The sequence below is a fragment of the Gadus morhua genome, chromosome 2 (assembly GCF_902167405.1).
Source record: "Gadus morhua chromosome 2, gadMor3.0, whole genome shotgun sequence".
Lineage (NCBI taxonomy): Eukaryota > Metazoa > Chordata > Actinopteri > Gadiformes > Gadidae > Gadus > Gadus morhua.
This window is the reverse complement of record NC_044049.1, coordinates 7811581-7825975: the sequence shown is the minus strand read 5'-3', so window position 1 is coordinate 7825975 and position 14395 is coordinate 7811581. Positions and strand designations below refer to the sequence as shown.

General features: G+C 47.4%; 1 protein-coding gene across 3 annotated transcripts in view; it reads right to left on the bottom strand.

The window, feature by feature from the left end:
• Positions 1-14395, bottom strand: part of pbx4 (pre-B-cell leukemia transcription factor 4) — a 27455-nt gene extending 13060 nt beyond the window's left edge. The window contains exons 1-3 of one of the 3 annotated variants that reach the window (XM_030337228.1): positions 13570-14395; positions 11178-11291; positions 9503-9576 (exon numbers count right to left, since the gene is read on the bottom strand). In XM_030337228.1, coding sequence (XP_030193088.1) covers positions 9503-9576; positions 11178-11291; positions 13570-13748 — 367 coding nt within the window. In that variant the 5' untranslated portion in view covers positions 13749-14395. The remainder of the gene's footprint in view (positions 1-9502; positions 9577-11177; positions 11292-13569) is intronic. The other 2 variants (XM_030337219.1, XM_030337238.1) reach the window with 2 other exon arrangements.

The window sequence follows — 14395 nt, the reverse complement described above, 5'->3', positions numbered from 1 at the left end:
AATTAAGCCCTGATTACCCACTATGGCGCTCAGGCACAGTCTAGCAGCCTTGTGTCGCTATGGTGGGGTTTCGGCACGCATGACATCACAGCTTAGAAACAAAACTAAAAAAGGGGGGGGGGGGGGCTGGCTGAATTACTTGGAGCCAACCCAGGTCCAAATATAATCAACCAAATGAGGTCCGTGCGTTTGTTCCCCCCCCTTCTGATAAAACTGGTTGACGACAGCAGATACAAAAAAAAAAACATGCCAAGAACTGACAAGAAAAACCACCCGACTCTGGCAGTGCTAACTGTGGAAGCCGAAGCCGAGGTTCCTGCAGGCCCCGGCCGGTGGACAAAAAATACTCCCCCCCGTCCCCAACCAGCAGCCACCTTAACAGCCCTGCTAACAATACGTTCCTTAACCCGGTCTCACAGGTCTCTGTGGCACCCCGAGACGGCGAAGCACAGGGCGCGCAGCCCGCGCCATGAAATATTCAGGGCATCCAGCTGGGTTTCCACTGCATACATAATCCCCCTCATTTCTGCACAGCAGATATGGAAAAGGCAGCCGCGCCGCCGCGGCCGACAGGGCGCACGCGGGCGAAAAGGGGCGACCGACAGACAGACCGACAGACCGACATACAGACAGTGGTCGGGCTGTACATTAAGCGTAATGTCTTCCACGCCGCGCAGGACTAGATAAGACCTAAATGCGGTCGGTATATCATTGCCCAGCTCACAGCACATGCTTTATCCTTGTCTGTCTCTGCGCTTCTCGCTAGCATCCCCTTTTCCCCCCCCCCCCACTCTAACCCCGACCACCACCACCCCTAAAAGAAAATCCCCTCCCCCTCTGGGCGCACCACCACCACCACCAACCACCCCTCCCCCATTGTACCGACCTCCTCCCCCCCCCCCTCACTCCCTCCCCCGTTCTCCATTTCAGTCGAGTTCTCCATGTGAGCCGCAATCCCTCATGCTGTCAGGCCCCCCCCCCCCCCCTCTCCCTCTCTCTGTAGACAGACAGGATTAGCATTTTAATTGCATCAGCTCCCTTGGGTATTCTCAGCCTTTCACTGGGAGAGAGAGAGAGAGAGAGAGAGAGAGAGAGAGAGAGAGAGAGAGAGCGGGGGAGAGAGAGAGAGAGAGAGCGGGGGAGAGAGAGAGAGAGAGAGAGAGAGAGAGAGAGAGAGAGAGAGAGAGAGAGAGAGAGAGAGAGAGCGAGCAAGGGAGAGGAAAAAAAAAAAGGAGAAAAAAAAAAGGTAAAGTGAGAGAGAGAGAGAGAGAGCTGGTGGAAGGAGAACCAAGGAGAATTGGAAAAAAGGAGTGTGTGTGTGTGTGTGTGTGTGTGTGTGTGTGTGTGTGTGTGTGTGTGTGTGTGTGTGTGTGTGTGTGTGTGTGTGTGTGTGTGTGTGTGTGTGTGTGTGTGTGTCAGACAGACGGAGAGCGAGAAAAGAGGCGCTACATAAATATATAGAATTCACAGTAGAACTGCATGTTGGAAGATAGGACTGTGACAAAAAAAAAAATCACTTTTTACTTTCATTACACGCACAGCATTTAGATAAAGAAAACGGGTGTGGAAGCAACTGCTTTTTTACATTGGAAATATGGCATATAAATATGCTAATTCACTTTGACAAATCTGAAACCGCAGCCGTGCAAAACATGATAGGTAGGTGACTGTTTTTTAAAGGACTGGATATGAACTGGGGGGAAATGAAAATTTTCATAGGGAAGGGAAAATAAGCACTGCATTCATGCCAAGTGCGCTCCATAAGTTGTGTTTCAGATGGATTGAAGATCCCGTTGTACCACAAAGGTTTTAGTATATGGGGTACAGTCCATTTAATGTGCCCAATCCATATGCTCTGCTAATCAGCATCTGTTTGGGGAGTTCACCCAAAACCTTGTGTCTGACACACACACACACACACACACACACACACACACACACACACACACACACACACACACACACACACACACACACACACACACACACACACACACACACACACACACACACACACACACTCTAAGGTGTGAAATGGAGAATTCACACCTTGGACAAACACAACACTTGAATCCAACACATCATTAATCAGTCCATAATTAACTGAGGAGGGAGACATGAGACCTTGAAGTACATCCCCCCCCCCCCCCCCCCCCCCCCCCCCCGACACACACCCAACCCCCGTCCTCTCCTTGTATCTCTGACACACATACATACATAATACGATTTGGCAGATAAAGAGAGATCATTGCATATCAGAGCAGACCAGTACCACAGAGGCTGAATGTATAGCATGCCCGTTGAGTCTTCCGACCGTTGCTGCGTGCCTCAACGCAGATGGGCTGGAAGAATCAAGATTATGTAGATCTACGCACTTAAAAACCCATGTAAAGGAATATCAGATCATATCTTGGAAGAAGGCCTCAGCCTGCATCAAAGCTAACAAAAGCTACTTCTATGGGACGGGAGCATCTCTCATTTACTCAATAGGACTGGTTGGCACTGGTAAGAATAATAGCCCAGACATCACTATATATAATCATATACATTTCAACTGGAGGTAACCCACGCTTTGACTGTTCCATTATTCATCTATCTTTAAATGAAGTACTATTTAAACGCCATGGTAGGTTATGTATATCAAATAAAACAGGCCAAGATTACAGCTACTCAACATACATGTATGCTGTAAAAAAGACCACTGCCAACAAAGCCATAGTCCTATGTGTTACAAGTAGAACCGATAACTGAACCCCCCCCCCAAAAAAAAGAGATGCATTGCCTAGGAAAGACCTACGCAGAGAACCGCGCCTCATAGGGACCCTCCATCACCACTTGTTGAGTGGGGGCCCAGGGGCCGGTGAGTTGAGCGTGCCCCGGGGTGTTCTAACCCAGAACACGTCTAGCTGCACTGGGCACGTCTTCTCGTCTCTGGCCCTCCTCGGAGGGGGTGGGGACCGCCGAGACTCGAGGTGAGGACGCCCGGGCCACCGCCAAAGACGTCCTCCCGCGTTCGGATCGGGTATATTTCCTCTCCGCGTTCAATAAACATTCAATCCAGCGGAAACCCCCGCAACATAACAGTAATTACACCCGCGTGCCCAGGGCCAGGCACGGCCCCCGTGGCTCCACGGGAGAAGACAATTAAACGGTGAAACACGCAGCATTAGCCACGAGGGGACGGAAGGCCTTAAATGTCAGAACGAGGAGGTGGAAAGTATACGGCTGTGGCAGGAGGCTGGGTATAGCAGCAAGACCCCCCCCCCCCCCCACCACCCACTCACCCATCTCCTCCTCCTCCTCCTCCTCCTCCACCACCACCCCTCTCTCTCTCTCTCTCTCTCTCTCTCTCTGCAGTCAACTCTCATCAGGCCAGATGCCTCCAGTGCTCATTAGCACAGACTCTTAAGGAGCTCCTAAAGACTTTGTGAAAAATGAACGCTCATTGGAGAGGTCGTTAATTTGCACTGTTATGCAAATTAGGTGGCAATTAAGCAATAGATCAGAGGAGCAGTGGCCATCTATAACAAGGAAACAAGCGTTATGACACAGTCGGATGGTGCCAGAGATCCCGGTGTGCGCACGTTTAGCCCGGCACGGGGAAGGGGCGCGCGTGTGTGTGCGGAGGGATGAACCAGGAACGGGGGACGCTTTGGAGTCGGAAGGAGGGCAGATTCCCCTAGCCGACCCCTCTGTGCATTACAGCCCGTACATACAATATAGATAGGAAGCAATACATTCAAAGGAAACGCCAGCGATGCGTCTGCCACTAATTTAATCACACTCAGGATTGATCCGGTTCAAGATTAACCAAACACTCAAACTATCCCAACACACACACACACACACACACACACACACACACACACACACACACACACACACACACACACACACACACACACACACACACACACACACACACACACACACACACACACACACACACACACACCTCTAGAGCAGATTGGGACCCCCAATGCCTTTAATAACCCTAAACAGTCTGCTAATCCTGGAGAGGCTGGTGCACCCCCCCCCCCCCCCCACCAGCCCCTGATGTCTCAATCCCCCCCTTGTATTTATGACACAGTGTGAAATATATAAACACAATGTCTGCCACCGCCATGCGCGCTGCCACAGAAGGAGGAAGGCACCCATCAATTGTAATTAATCCCTAATTAGTCAGGATTAGGACCTGGGCTCATGCACCCCCCCCCCCCCCCCCACCCGCCTCCTCCTCCTCCTCCTCCTCGTCCCCTCCCCCATCGCCACCACCAAACCAAAGCAGTCCAGCTGAGACTGCATTTACATATCTTTAATTAAAGAGACCGTCTTTCTTAAAAGCCGAAGCCTCAAAGCAGTGTGAGAGGAGGGCGCCTGCGGAGAAGGAGGGAGGGCGGGGGGGCAGGAGGGCCGATCGGATGAAGAGGTAGGAGGAGGCCCGCCCTGGATGTCGCTGGGGGCCTGTGGTGAGGCGCTGGACCTCTTCCAGTGGGTCACCTCCACGGTCCCCGTCCCCCCCCCCCCCCTTCGACGGAGCGCCTACTTCTCAAATTATAGCGGCGAGGGTTAAGGCTCGAGGAACAGATGCGATTGGTCAAAAATGCAGGCACCTCCCATGAATACCTGCCGCCAATCAAATTAGATAAACACACACACACACACAAAAGACCCGTAGAAGCTGTTAGAAGTCATAAAAAGGGCTGTTAAAGACCTAAAATAATTACGATTTCACTCAATTAGTGGACAATGATTTATGGTCGACTCAACAAACAGAAAACAGGCAAACTAGTGCGGCCTGGGTCAGCCTGGCCCATGATGGCATTATAGTGATATAGACACAATGCTGCATCTCCTGCTCTGATCCCCCCCCCCGCCAGACAGCCATCAGCCTCTGTCCATACAGCGGGCCAATTCCTACAGGAATAACACCACATGGGGGGGGGGGGGGGGGGGGGGCAGCCAGCCCACACACACCATTAGGTGTGGGCTGAGAGGTTGGGGTGCCCCTGCCTCCCCAGTTTGAGGGCTTGCGTTGAGGGAGGGAGGGAGGGAGGGAGGGAGGATGGGTGGGGGTGGGGGTGGGGGTTGTCTGTCAGGGCCAGGGGTCTGTGTGATATTAGCCGTCTGCCAATCTGGCTGGGGGAATGGACACCAAGTAATTACTGCTGCTCTTACTGCCTCATCAATCTCTCTCTATCGCTCCGGCCCCACCTCCTCCCTCCCCTCCCCCCTCCCCTCCCCCCTCCACCTCCATCACCACCGCCACTATCCACCCCTCCTCCAAACCCCATCTCTTTTTATTTATTCTCTACTGGTAAAAGTAGGGGAAGGCAAAGGAGAGAAAAAAAAAAAAGAAGAAAAAAACTGATTGAGTGGCAGGGCACCGCAAACCACAACAGTGATGCCTGAAAACACCATGAAATAATTCAGCTGAAATGCATTAGGATGTTGGGGGGAGGGGGGGGGGAGAGTGTAGCAGAGAGAGGGAAAATAACGGCCCAAACTTTAGTGATGTAGCATTATGGGCTGGGAGTACAGAGAACAACCGCCTACGTATGAGGTATGACGCTCGGGAATGAACGAGGCCGTACCAGGGTTTGCACAACAAAGAGCTACAGCAAAGCTAATTTTTTCCCTTCAAAATAGTTAAGGGCTCGGTATCACTTCGAGCCGATGATTTCCTCCTCATAAAAACATAACACAAGAGGGCCCCTCTCACATCTCCTAAAGTTTTATCACTAGTTTTTCAATTGTAGCCATTTGTGAGGGAATAATAATTAAACAGCTTAAGTGAAGCCGATGATTCACTGGACTCGGGAACCCTCGATTGTATCAGAGAGGGAAGCCAGGAAAGCAGTTTAATCTAGAACGCAACACTGCGGGTGTTAATCCCAAATAACATTAACAAGCCAATCATTAAAATGAGTGTGGGCTATTGGCAACATTCTGCAGAGGAATGCACCACACTGCGTTTTAGTGTTCTGGGTTGTTAATAAAAAAAAACAGCCTTAATAGATGAGAATAAAATTCTAAACCAACAGGGTTTTCGTGTTGTTAACTGGATCGAAAATAATACCAATCCGGCATTAAAATGTATGTCGGTCGTTTAAAAACAAAAAACCACTGCAATTAAAAATGGCGATTCTTATTTGCGCCAATATTTATAATTTATATTGTCTACGTTAGCATAAGTCGTCTATAAACATGAGTAGACCGTATGATAACTCATAAAGTATTCATTTTGGTGTTACTGCCAACTTTGAATCAACAAATTGCAATTAGGCGTCCATCCTACCCTGATGGTAATTAAATTCAATTAGTAACATGGTGTTACCCAAATGTCACAATAAGTGGCAGAAATACAAGCCACTCTAAAGTCGAAGCCAACATAATTGGATTTCTGAACCAGTCTTGGTGAAGATGAACTGGGCTGACTATTGGTTTCTGCAGATGGCGACTTATGTTTCTGAAACATGCATTGGAAGACGTCATTAATACCATATATTTTAATGCCAAGGGTGATAGGGAGTAGTCTGATTTTCATTGCACATTGTCTGGTTAGTGTTTTTGTTGCCATGGCGTTGCCCACCCGGAACCTATTAGACATCTAGTAGCCACCACAGAATCCAAAACGACCTCTTCTTTTTTTTCTAATTCATGAGGATTCTCTCCCTCCTCTTGCTCTTCTATTATCACTCTGAACAGGGGAGTGAAGTCAAGTGATCTATAATTATCTCTGCAAAGGCAGTTTCCAGTCTATCCGTTGGAAATTGTAGGGGGGTTGTGTATAAATAAACAGCGCTACGCAAATAAACACGGCTTGAGTCATACCTTCCTAGTTTCCGCCAATGATAAAAGTCGAATGTCTAATTTATTTACTACAGGACAGGAACTCATTAATATGATTCATTGAATGGCTTCAAACTTGAGCAGGGCCTTGGCAGTGGGAAGGTAGTGGATATGCATTGATGTTGCGTGGCGGTCTGAAGAGGCCTATGGCTATGTAAAGGCAAGCTCAACTAGGCTCCACCAATCATTAACAGGTTACCTCTGACAACACACATTTCATACGGACATATTCAACACGCTCTGATGAACCTGGGGTAAACGGGGGATAGAAGTGAGTGACACTTTTCACGGGGAGTCATTTGCTCGCACCGAGCGACCGAGAGGATTACATTAAAAAGCCCCCCAAAAAAATGTAAAAGACCTCAAAACCAACTCAAGACTAAAATTTAAAACTTATGAGGAGCTGCAGTGGCTTTACAGGGATTTGGCATAAGCTGTCCCATTGCACCAAGAGCTATTTTTACAGCAAAATACCCATGAGAGCAAGCAGCAGGAGCAGAACAGAGTCCTAGTGTAGCCATTGTCTCTTCAACTTTGATCATTTCCCCCGTCTCAGATAATGCTGCAGCTCCTCCACCCTCTTTAAAAAAGAATTGACTAAACTAAAATTTCACGCAGATGAAGGTCATGTTTAATTTGAGACCTCAGAACAACAGAGGCACTGTATTGTAGGAGTAGAGATGGGGGGGGGGGGGGGTGGGGGGAGCTGGCATTTGCGCAGAACCATTTCCTTTACAATGAAAACAATCTAACCAACTGCAGCACTCTGAGGAATTCACCTCCCCTCCCCCACTATCCTCCTCCACCACCACCACCACCACCTCCTCCTCCACCACCATTACATTTCCATATCAAAGCCCCGAGTTCAGAGCAAGTCTTCTCTTTCAAGAATGGGAGCGAGGCAAAAAGGAGGGAGGGGGAAGAGGACAAGACCGAAGCAGCAGGAGTAGACCCAAGATCGAGTTTGCTTTTATCCCTGTTGTTCGGTGTGTGTGTGTGTGTGTGTGTGTGTGTGTGTGTGTGTGTGTGTGTGTGTGTGTTGCTCTCGCCGCCTGCGAGAGTGTGCGTTTGTTAGTGGAAAAGAGACTGCAGAAGCGAAGAGAGAGGAAAAAAAAAAGAAAAAAAAAAAAGAAGAAATCTGGGGAGATACTCAAAGACTGCTGATTGGGTCTTCCACGAGCCGCACTGAGGAGTCAATTCACATTCCAGAAGCACATAATGGAGCCTGTAGGAGGGCTGCGAGCGTGGAGGGGGAAATGCCAAAACAGGTACACGGTGCCGTTAGAAGGGCACCGCGTGACAGACAGCCAGCCGAGGATGAGCAAACGCAAGGCTAAACCCCCCCCCCGAACACACACACTTTATGGTGGCCCCGTTTAAAATTGAAATGATTAAACAAGGGTTTCGCGTAGACATTCAATTTCCCCCGTGCTTTATCCTTTTCACCAACCCTACTGTAAATACACACGTGATGTGTAAATGCACACACACACATGCACGCACGCACAGCCTTTCCCATTTTGCCGAGAGGCTAAATGTGAAAATCAAAGTGAATGGCATTAGGGTAAATAAGACCACTGGTTGCCTGGGAAACAGGGTACTCTGCCCCACTCACTCAGGCCTACCCTTTACTTCCCTCCAATCACAGGAGAGCAATAATACATTATTGAGCGAGGGCCACAACAGACAGCAGTGCAGCATTTTCAAATTGTATTTGAACTAGTGAGATTCTCTGTGAAAGGAGGATAAATAAAGGAATGGGGGAGAGGAGCGGAGGGGTGGGGTGGGGGCTCTCAGAAAGAGAGATGGAGGGATTGAGAGAGAACTCAAAAGCCCACATCATTCACACGGCCATAGCCATCAGTCTGCCAGACTCTGCTGGCCCTCTTGTTTGAACCATACTGGGGATCTGTCAGCTAGCTGAGCGGAATAGCTAACAAGATGGAAATATGCAGCTAGTTCTCACTTCTGAGGGGCTGGGCTAGCGAGTTAACAACATAAGCTGTGTTTTATATCGGACCTGTCAACAGCCTGGGAGAACACGGACTGTGACCACGATAGTTTGTTTTGGGGGACCAATTTGGTTTGCGGTAAAGAAGAAAAGGCAGAAAAAGTGATGTAGCGGCATAAAAAAAAAAACACTGTCCGGTCTATGATGTGGTTACTTTGGTTTCAATATAGTTTAAGTCTGAATATGAAAAGGATTCCAATAGAATGAGTAAAAAGGGAAAAGGGAACACACATCCAAGTCCATAACGTTAATCTACATTTTGGACAAAGTAGTAGCATTGCAGTAATCGCAATCCGTTTTCTTTACAAGATATATATAATCTATTTTGCATAATACCCCAACAAGGAACACTTTTAGGAGATTGACTCGATACTCTCGAACCCAGCGGCCGAAATAAATAAATAAATCAGTGCTCTGCTCTATAGGATCAATATAAAATCAATACAAGTCCTCCGCAGGGTCCGTCCAAGATCCGCCCCGTACCAGGGATACAATTACCGGCAGCAAAGGAACCACTGATACACCACTTCTGAGAGCGAACAGACGCATAGAGGGGGAGAGAGAGAGAGAGAGGGAGAGACAGAGAGAGGGAGAGAGACTATGAGGGGTGGTGAAGTGCAGAAAAGAGCAGAGACTCACCAGTCTTTTCTTTGATCTCGCACAGAACACTGAAGAGCGCCGGCTTCATCCTGTGACAGTTCAGGGCATGCTTCCTGCAGGGGAAGAAAGGAGAGTGGTTAGAAGTGAAGCAGCGAGAGTGGTGGATTAGGATAAACAGACCTTTGTGTTCACTTATTCCACGTTCTCCTCCCTGTTTAAAGCAGGTGGTAGAAAGCAGGGAAATTAATGAAAACCTAGAGGAGGTCTGTGCCCAAGTGTGAAGTAGTTTATACAGCGTTGTACAAGAGAGGGTTGGAGCCTTTTACGACACTTGTTTGTAAATGACGAGATGACCTTGCCGATGTGAAAGTACCTTTCGGAAGGTTTTTTCTTTTTTTGGAACTGGAAAAGCAGGATGTTGACCTTTGTATGCTTTCCACGGTATGTTGAAGAATTATTGGGCATCTCGCAAGGTCACAGGATTTGTGCACCTAGTGTTTTGGTCCAATACATGGCATCCCAATTTTGAACCTCTTGAGGTTGGCCTGATACAAAGAGATCCATTTGGGAGTGATCTAACGAAGATCACTTGGGAGGGTCTGCATGTTTTCAAATACGCTCAGGTATGGGCACCTGTGTAGTTGTAGTTGTAGTTGTAGTATTAGTAGTAGTAGTAGTAGTAGTAGTAGTAGTAGTAGTAGTAGTAGTCTCAAAATAGAAAATGGTCAAGCATATTTTTTTATACCCTACCAATTAGGGGCCGAAAGTCAAACCTAATACATCAAAGAAACACAAACACATGCACAACTGTTTGTGCCACAAAAATAGCTGATCTTTCCAGCATGAAAAGAGTTATACTTGACTACAGCAGCAGAAAAGCCCAGGAGTGACCTTAACTGACATGTAACTGCTGACTGTAAATAGTCACTAGTGTTGTGACGGTACATGGCAAGAACAATCACATCACTGAGAAAGCAAGCATGTTCTGCAAATAAAATAAAAGCCAAAGTAAGAGACCGTGACAGTTGACACACTTTTCTGATCGCTGGTCTGTAAACACAAATGCATTCGAAGGTGGAGACCACCACAAAGACCCCAACCTCCGCAAAAAAAGGCAAATCAACAAAAAAACAACAGGGACGTGCAACATAGACTTCGCTTTGAGATGATGTGAGAACGAGTGGCACACAAAAACAAGGAATCATGTCGAACGATGATGAGCACAAACCCGATGAAACACGCACGCACACAAAAGGAATTGGTATGGTTCGTTCCGAAAAAAAAAACACACCGGCAACAGACACACCAACCACGGATGATTATGACACAGCTACACCTGACCGCAACACCAACTCCAGTTTTGTGTCAGTTGTCTCCCCGACTGTGTGCTGCGATGACAAGCGTGCTGAATATCAGCGTGTTTATTATTACTCCTTGCGTGGTGACAGCGCCTTGATAAGACTTGAGGACCTACAGCGTGGTTGGGTGTCTGTGCGTGTGCCTGCGTCCTCCTACCAGACACTCACTATTTCGACACTGGGTTTGAGTTGTGGCGGGTTGGTGCTGGTGGTGGTGTTGGGGGGGCGGGGGGGGGGGGGGGGTGGTGGTGGTGGTGGGTGAGAGGGTCGCCTTCATCATGGAGTGGGGTATGAGCAGGAGGAGGGAGGTGGAGGAGGAGGAGGAGGGGGTGGAGCTCATGCGGTCCTTTACTGACCTGTGCTGGAAGTTGAGTGGCAGGCCACCCCCTGCCGTGCCCCCCCCAGCTCCCCCTCCCTCCGTGGGGTCGTCTGATCCACCCCAGTGCGCCGGAGACTCCTCTTGCCAGCATCTGAACATATGGTGACAGGGTGAGAGGATGAGGGTGGGCTGCCAGCGTGCAGGTGCAACACTCTGCTGCATCGCCGAGGGTCCCGGACCACTCCCCCCGCATCCCCCACACACTGCCACCCCTCCGCAATAAGGGCACCGCACGTGCACCCATCGCGGGCCCACTGGCCTACCTACGAAGCGGCTGACCGATCGCACCACACCTGGCCTGCTGGATTGTTGTTCGCCTCGTGGCATCCTAGCAGTATTGAGGCGAATTTGCCTCGGAGGATCTTTTGGTGTGCGTGTGAGTTTGCACACTGCTGAGGTTTTGGTTTTGCCTTTCTGATGGGATGTGTGAGCTTCGCTTGGGATGGCGAAGGGGGAATAGCGCATCAAGCATGTGTTGGTTGATCTAGCAACAAGTGAAGAGGTTGAATCTCACCTCCCATACCATTTGTGCATCAAAAAGATATACATACCAGTGCTGTATTATCGCTTTCTCTTTCGTTAAGTGCAGTTATGCACTTAAATACATTAAGTCAGTGATTGACCACTCAATGCATGAAAAGGCTATCATACGTTATGAACAATACATATTCATGCATTTACTGCAAGGGAGGTTTTCATTTCAGCTCCAGTCATGACTCTTGCATGAATGTTTCATAAAGTGGTATTGTATTTTATATCTGTTTTGTTTTTTGGTTGGCCCTTTTTCAGATATAACAGTTTAAGTGTGTATTTTAGTGCAGCAGGTTTCTAATCTATACAGAGGCAAATCTGCACAGGGAAATCTATACACTGGACGCATTTCTATATTTATACTTTAGACCAGGAATGTCTCGCCATGGAGAAGGTGCAACATCATGTTTATGCTCACCATAGATTATACAATTGAGGATGCGGATCATACTCTACACAACAATAACATTATATTTTGAATGGATACATTAAAACAAACTAGCTGCAAAATAAATTCAAACGTTGTTTTTTTTTTGCAATAATAAAAAACGGAAGCTATTTAGACTACAAGCGTTTTCGGGAAATCAAATAGCAGTTATAAGATGCCAGTATAGCATCATCCCTCCCCCTACCATCTCATTAATAGAAACTCGATTTGCGGACAGCTGCACTCGCGTACACATTATAGGAGAATTGATTGCACCCAGCACACAATGAAAAGGATGAACACCGGGGAGGGAGGGAGTGAAAGAGGAGTGAATTAATTAAGAGAACCAGGTGGTCAAATGTTGGGTGGAAAATCACCAGCTAATGACACATCACACTGTGGCCACAGGCTTGCAGTGGACGCTATCCATTGTTTAAAAAAATCCAACGCTTCAACTCAAGATGACCTTATGCTCTTTCGAGACACATGGCGAATGAATCCGGGTTATTCGTATATTGTCATGCATTGTCGTGACATGTACCTACAGAAAATAACAAGTCCAGTGTCCTGTGAATAAGAATTACTGTCATCATTGTGGTGTGGGACTGACAACATTTACATCGAGCAAAGAACCCCTACCTTATATCACCGGCCAATTTGCATTTCAATGACTACATTATCGACATTTACTCATTAGAGCACCCAGCCATTAAAGATAGCCAACCGATCATCTCCCAATTACCATGATTGCAGGACATTTTACACAGGTAAGTCTAACGAAAATGAAGCATAAGAAATAAATAAAACCACATTTCATTTGTTCATCGTGGTGGTCATCGAGTTAACTGACAAAGTAAAACATTGGCATATTAAGCTGTGATTAACGTCAAGTATTAGTCATTTTCAAGAGGTTAGTACTTTCGGGCAAAAACAAGTTGTGTTAAACAATCTTTAAAAGCACATTATGTTCATTATGGGGCATAGACAATAATTCGATCCTGGCATTGGAAAATGTTATTATTTTCTTTTACAACTTAGTTATTACTACTTAATTTGGGCCATTTTTGCGAATTATATAATATAAAATCCCAATGTTTGTCGTTGTAGTGAGGAGACACTTTTTTGGGAGGTGTGAAAATAAAAGTACCGTCGTCAAAATAAAATGCATTCAAATGTGCAAAACTATAGCAAAGCCTTGCGGGCTGACAAAGAAGAAGAAAAAAGCTCACTTTGGCATATTATTAGATTGCATCGTAAGAACAAACACAGATTTAAACTGTTGACCAAAAGCAATAGCACACGCCACATTTGAAGAAAAGACATATCCATACTTGCTTTATACTTCAGAAAGGACACCCTCTGTATCAAAACACAGGCATTAACGTTACATCTACCGCTTGCATGTCTTTACCTGGCCTGCGCCTCGTCCAGGCTCTCGTCGGTGATGGCCATTATTTGCTGAAGAATATCCCCAATGTCTTGTTGAGGCTGACCGAGTGACTTTCGAACCCCGTCTGGGTCGCCCACGTCGGCCTGCGATAGTCCACCGAGTCCGGCCAGACCCGACATCATCCTCGTTTGATCATCCATACTTTCAAAAGAAAACTCGCAGTTTTCCTCAGTCGAATAATGCGCACAAATAGCTAGCCAGTCCGCTAGCCAGCAAAGTATTTTCTACCACAAACCATACAAGACTCGCTTACGTACTCGATAGTAACGATTGTGTGGTAGACTTACTATCCGCTGTTCCGACCCGATAGTAAAAATGATATGCGCTACATTCGGATTTATTTTTACTTATTCTCAAGTAAATACAAGCCACCGAGCTAGCGCTAGCTTACTAGCAGGGTGAAAAAAAAGGAGCTAGTGGCTGGAGCCCCGAACAGTGAAAAGGCAGCAGTGACGAGCTAGCCACACATGCACTGAATGTGTGAGCTGGCAGAGAGCGTCGTGCACATTTTTAAATAAAGCTAAATAGAATCTGCACGCACATGTGCATTAAAATCAATACACGACTAAAGCGATGCAGAGCAGAAAAGCCTCTAAATACAATGCCAGCTCGCTGAATGCCTCGCTGCTCGCTGCCTGTGGTTGCCTTTTCAAAACAGACCATGGTTTGCCATTGTTTTCACGAGGGAAGCGCAACTGTCCAAGTGTGTGTGTGTGTGTGTGTGTGTGCGCTCCCTCCTGCTTTGCGCGAGTGATGTGCTCTGGTCAGTGAACACCAGAGAGCGTGA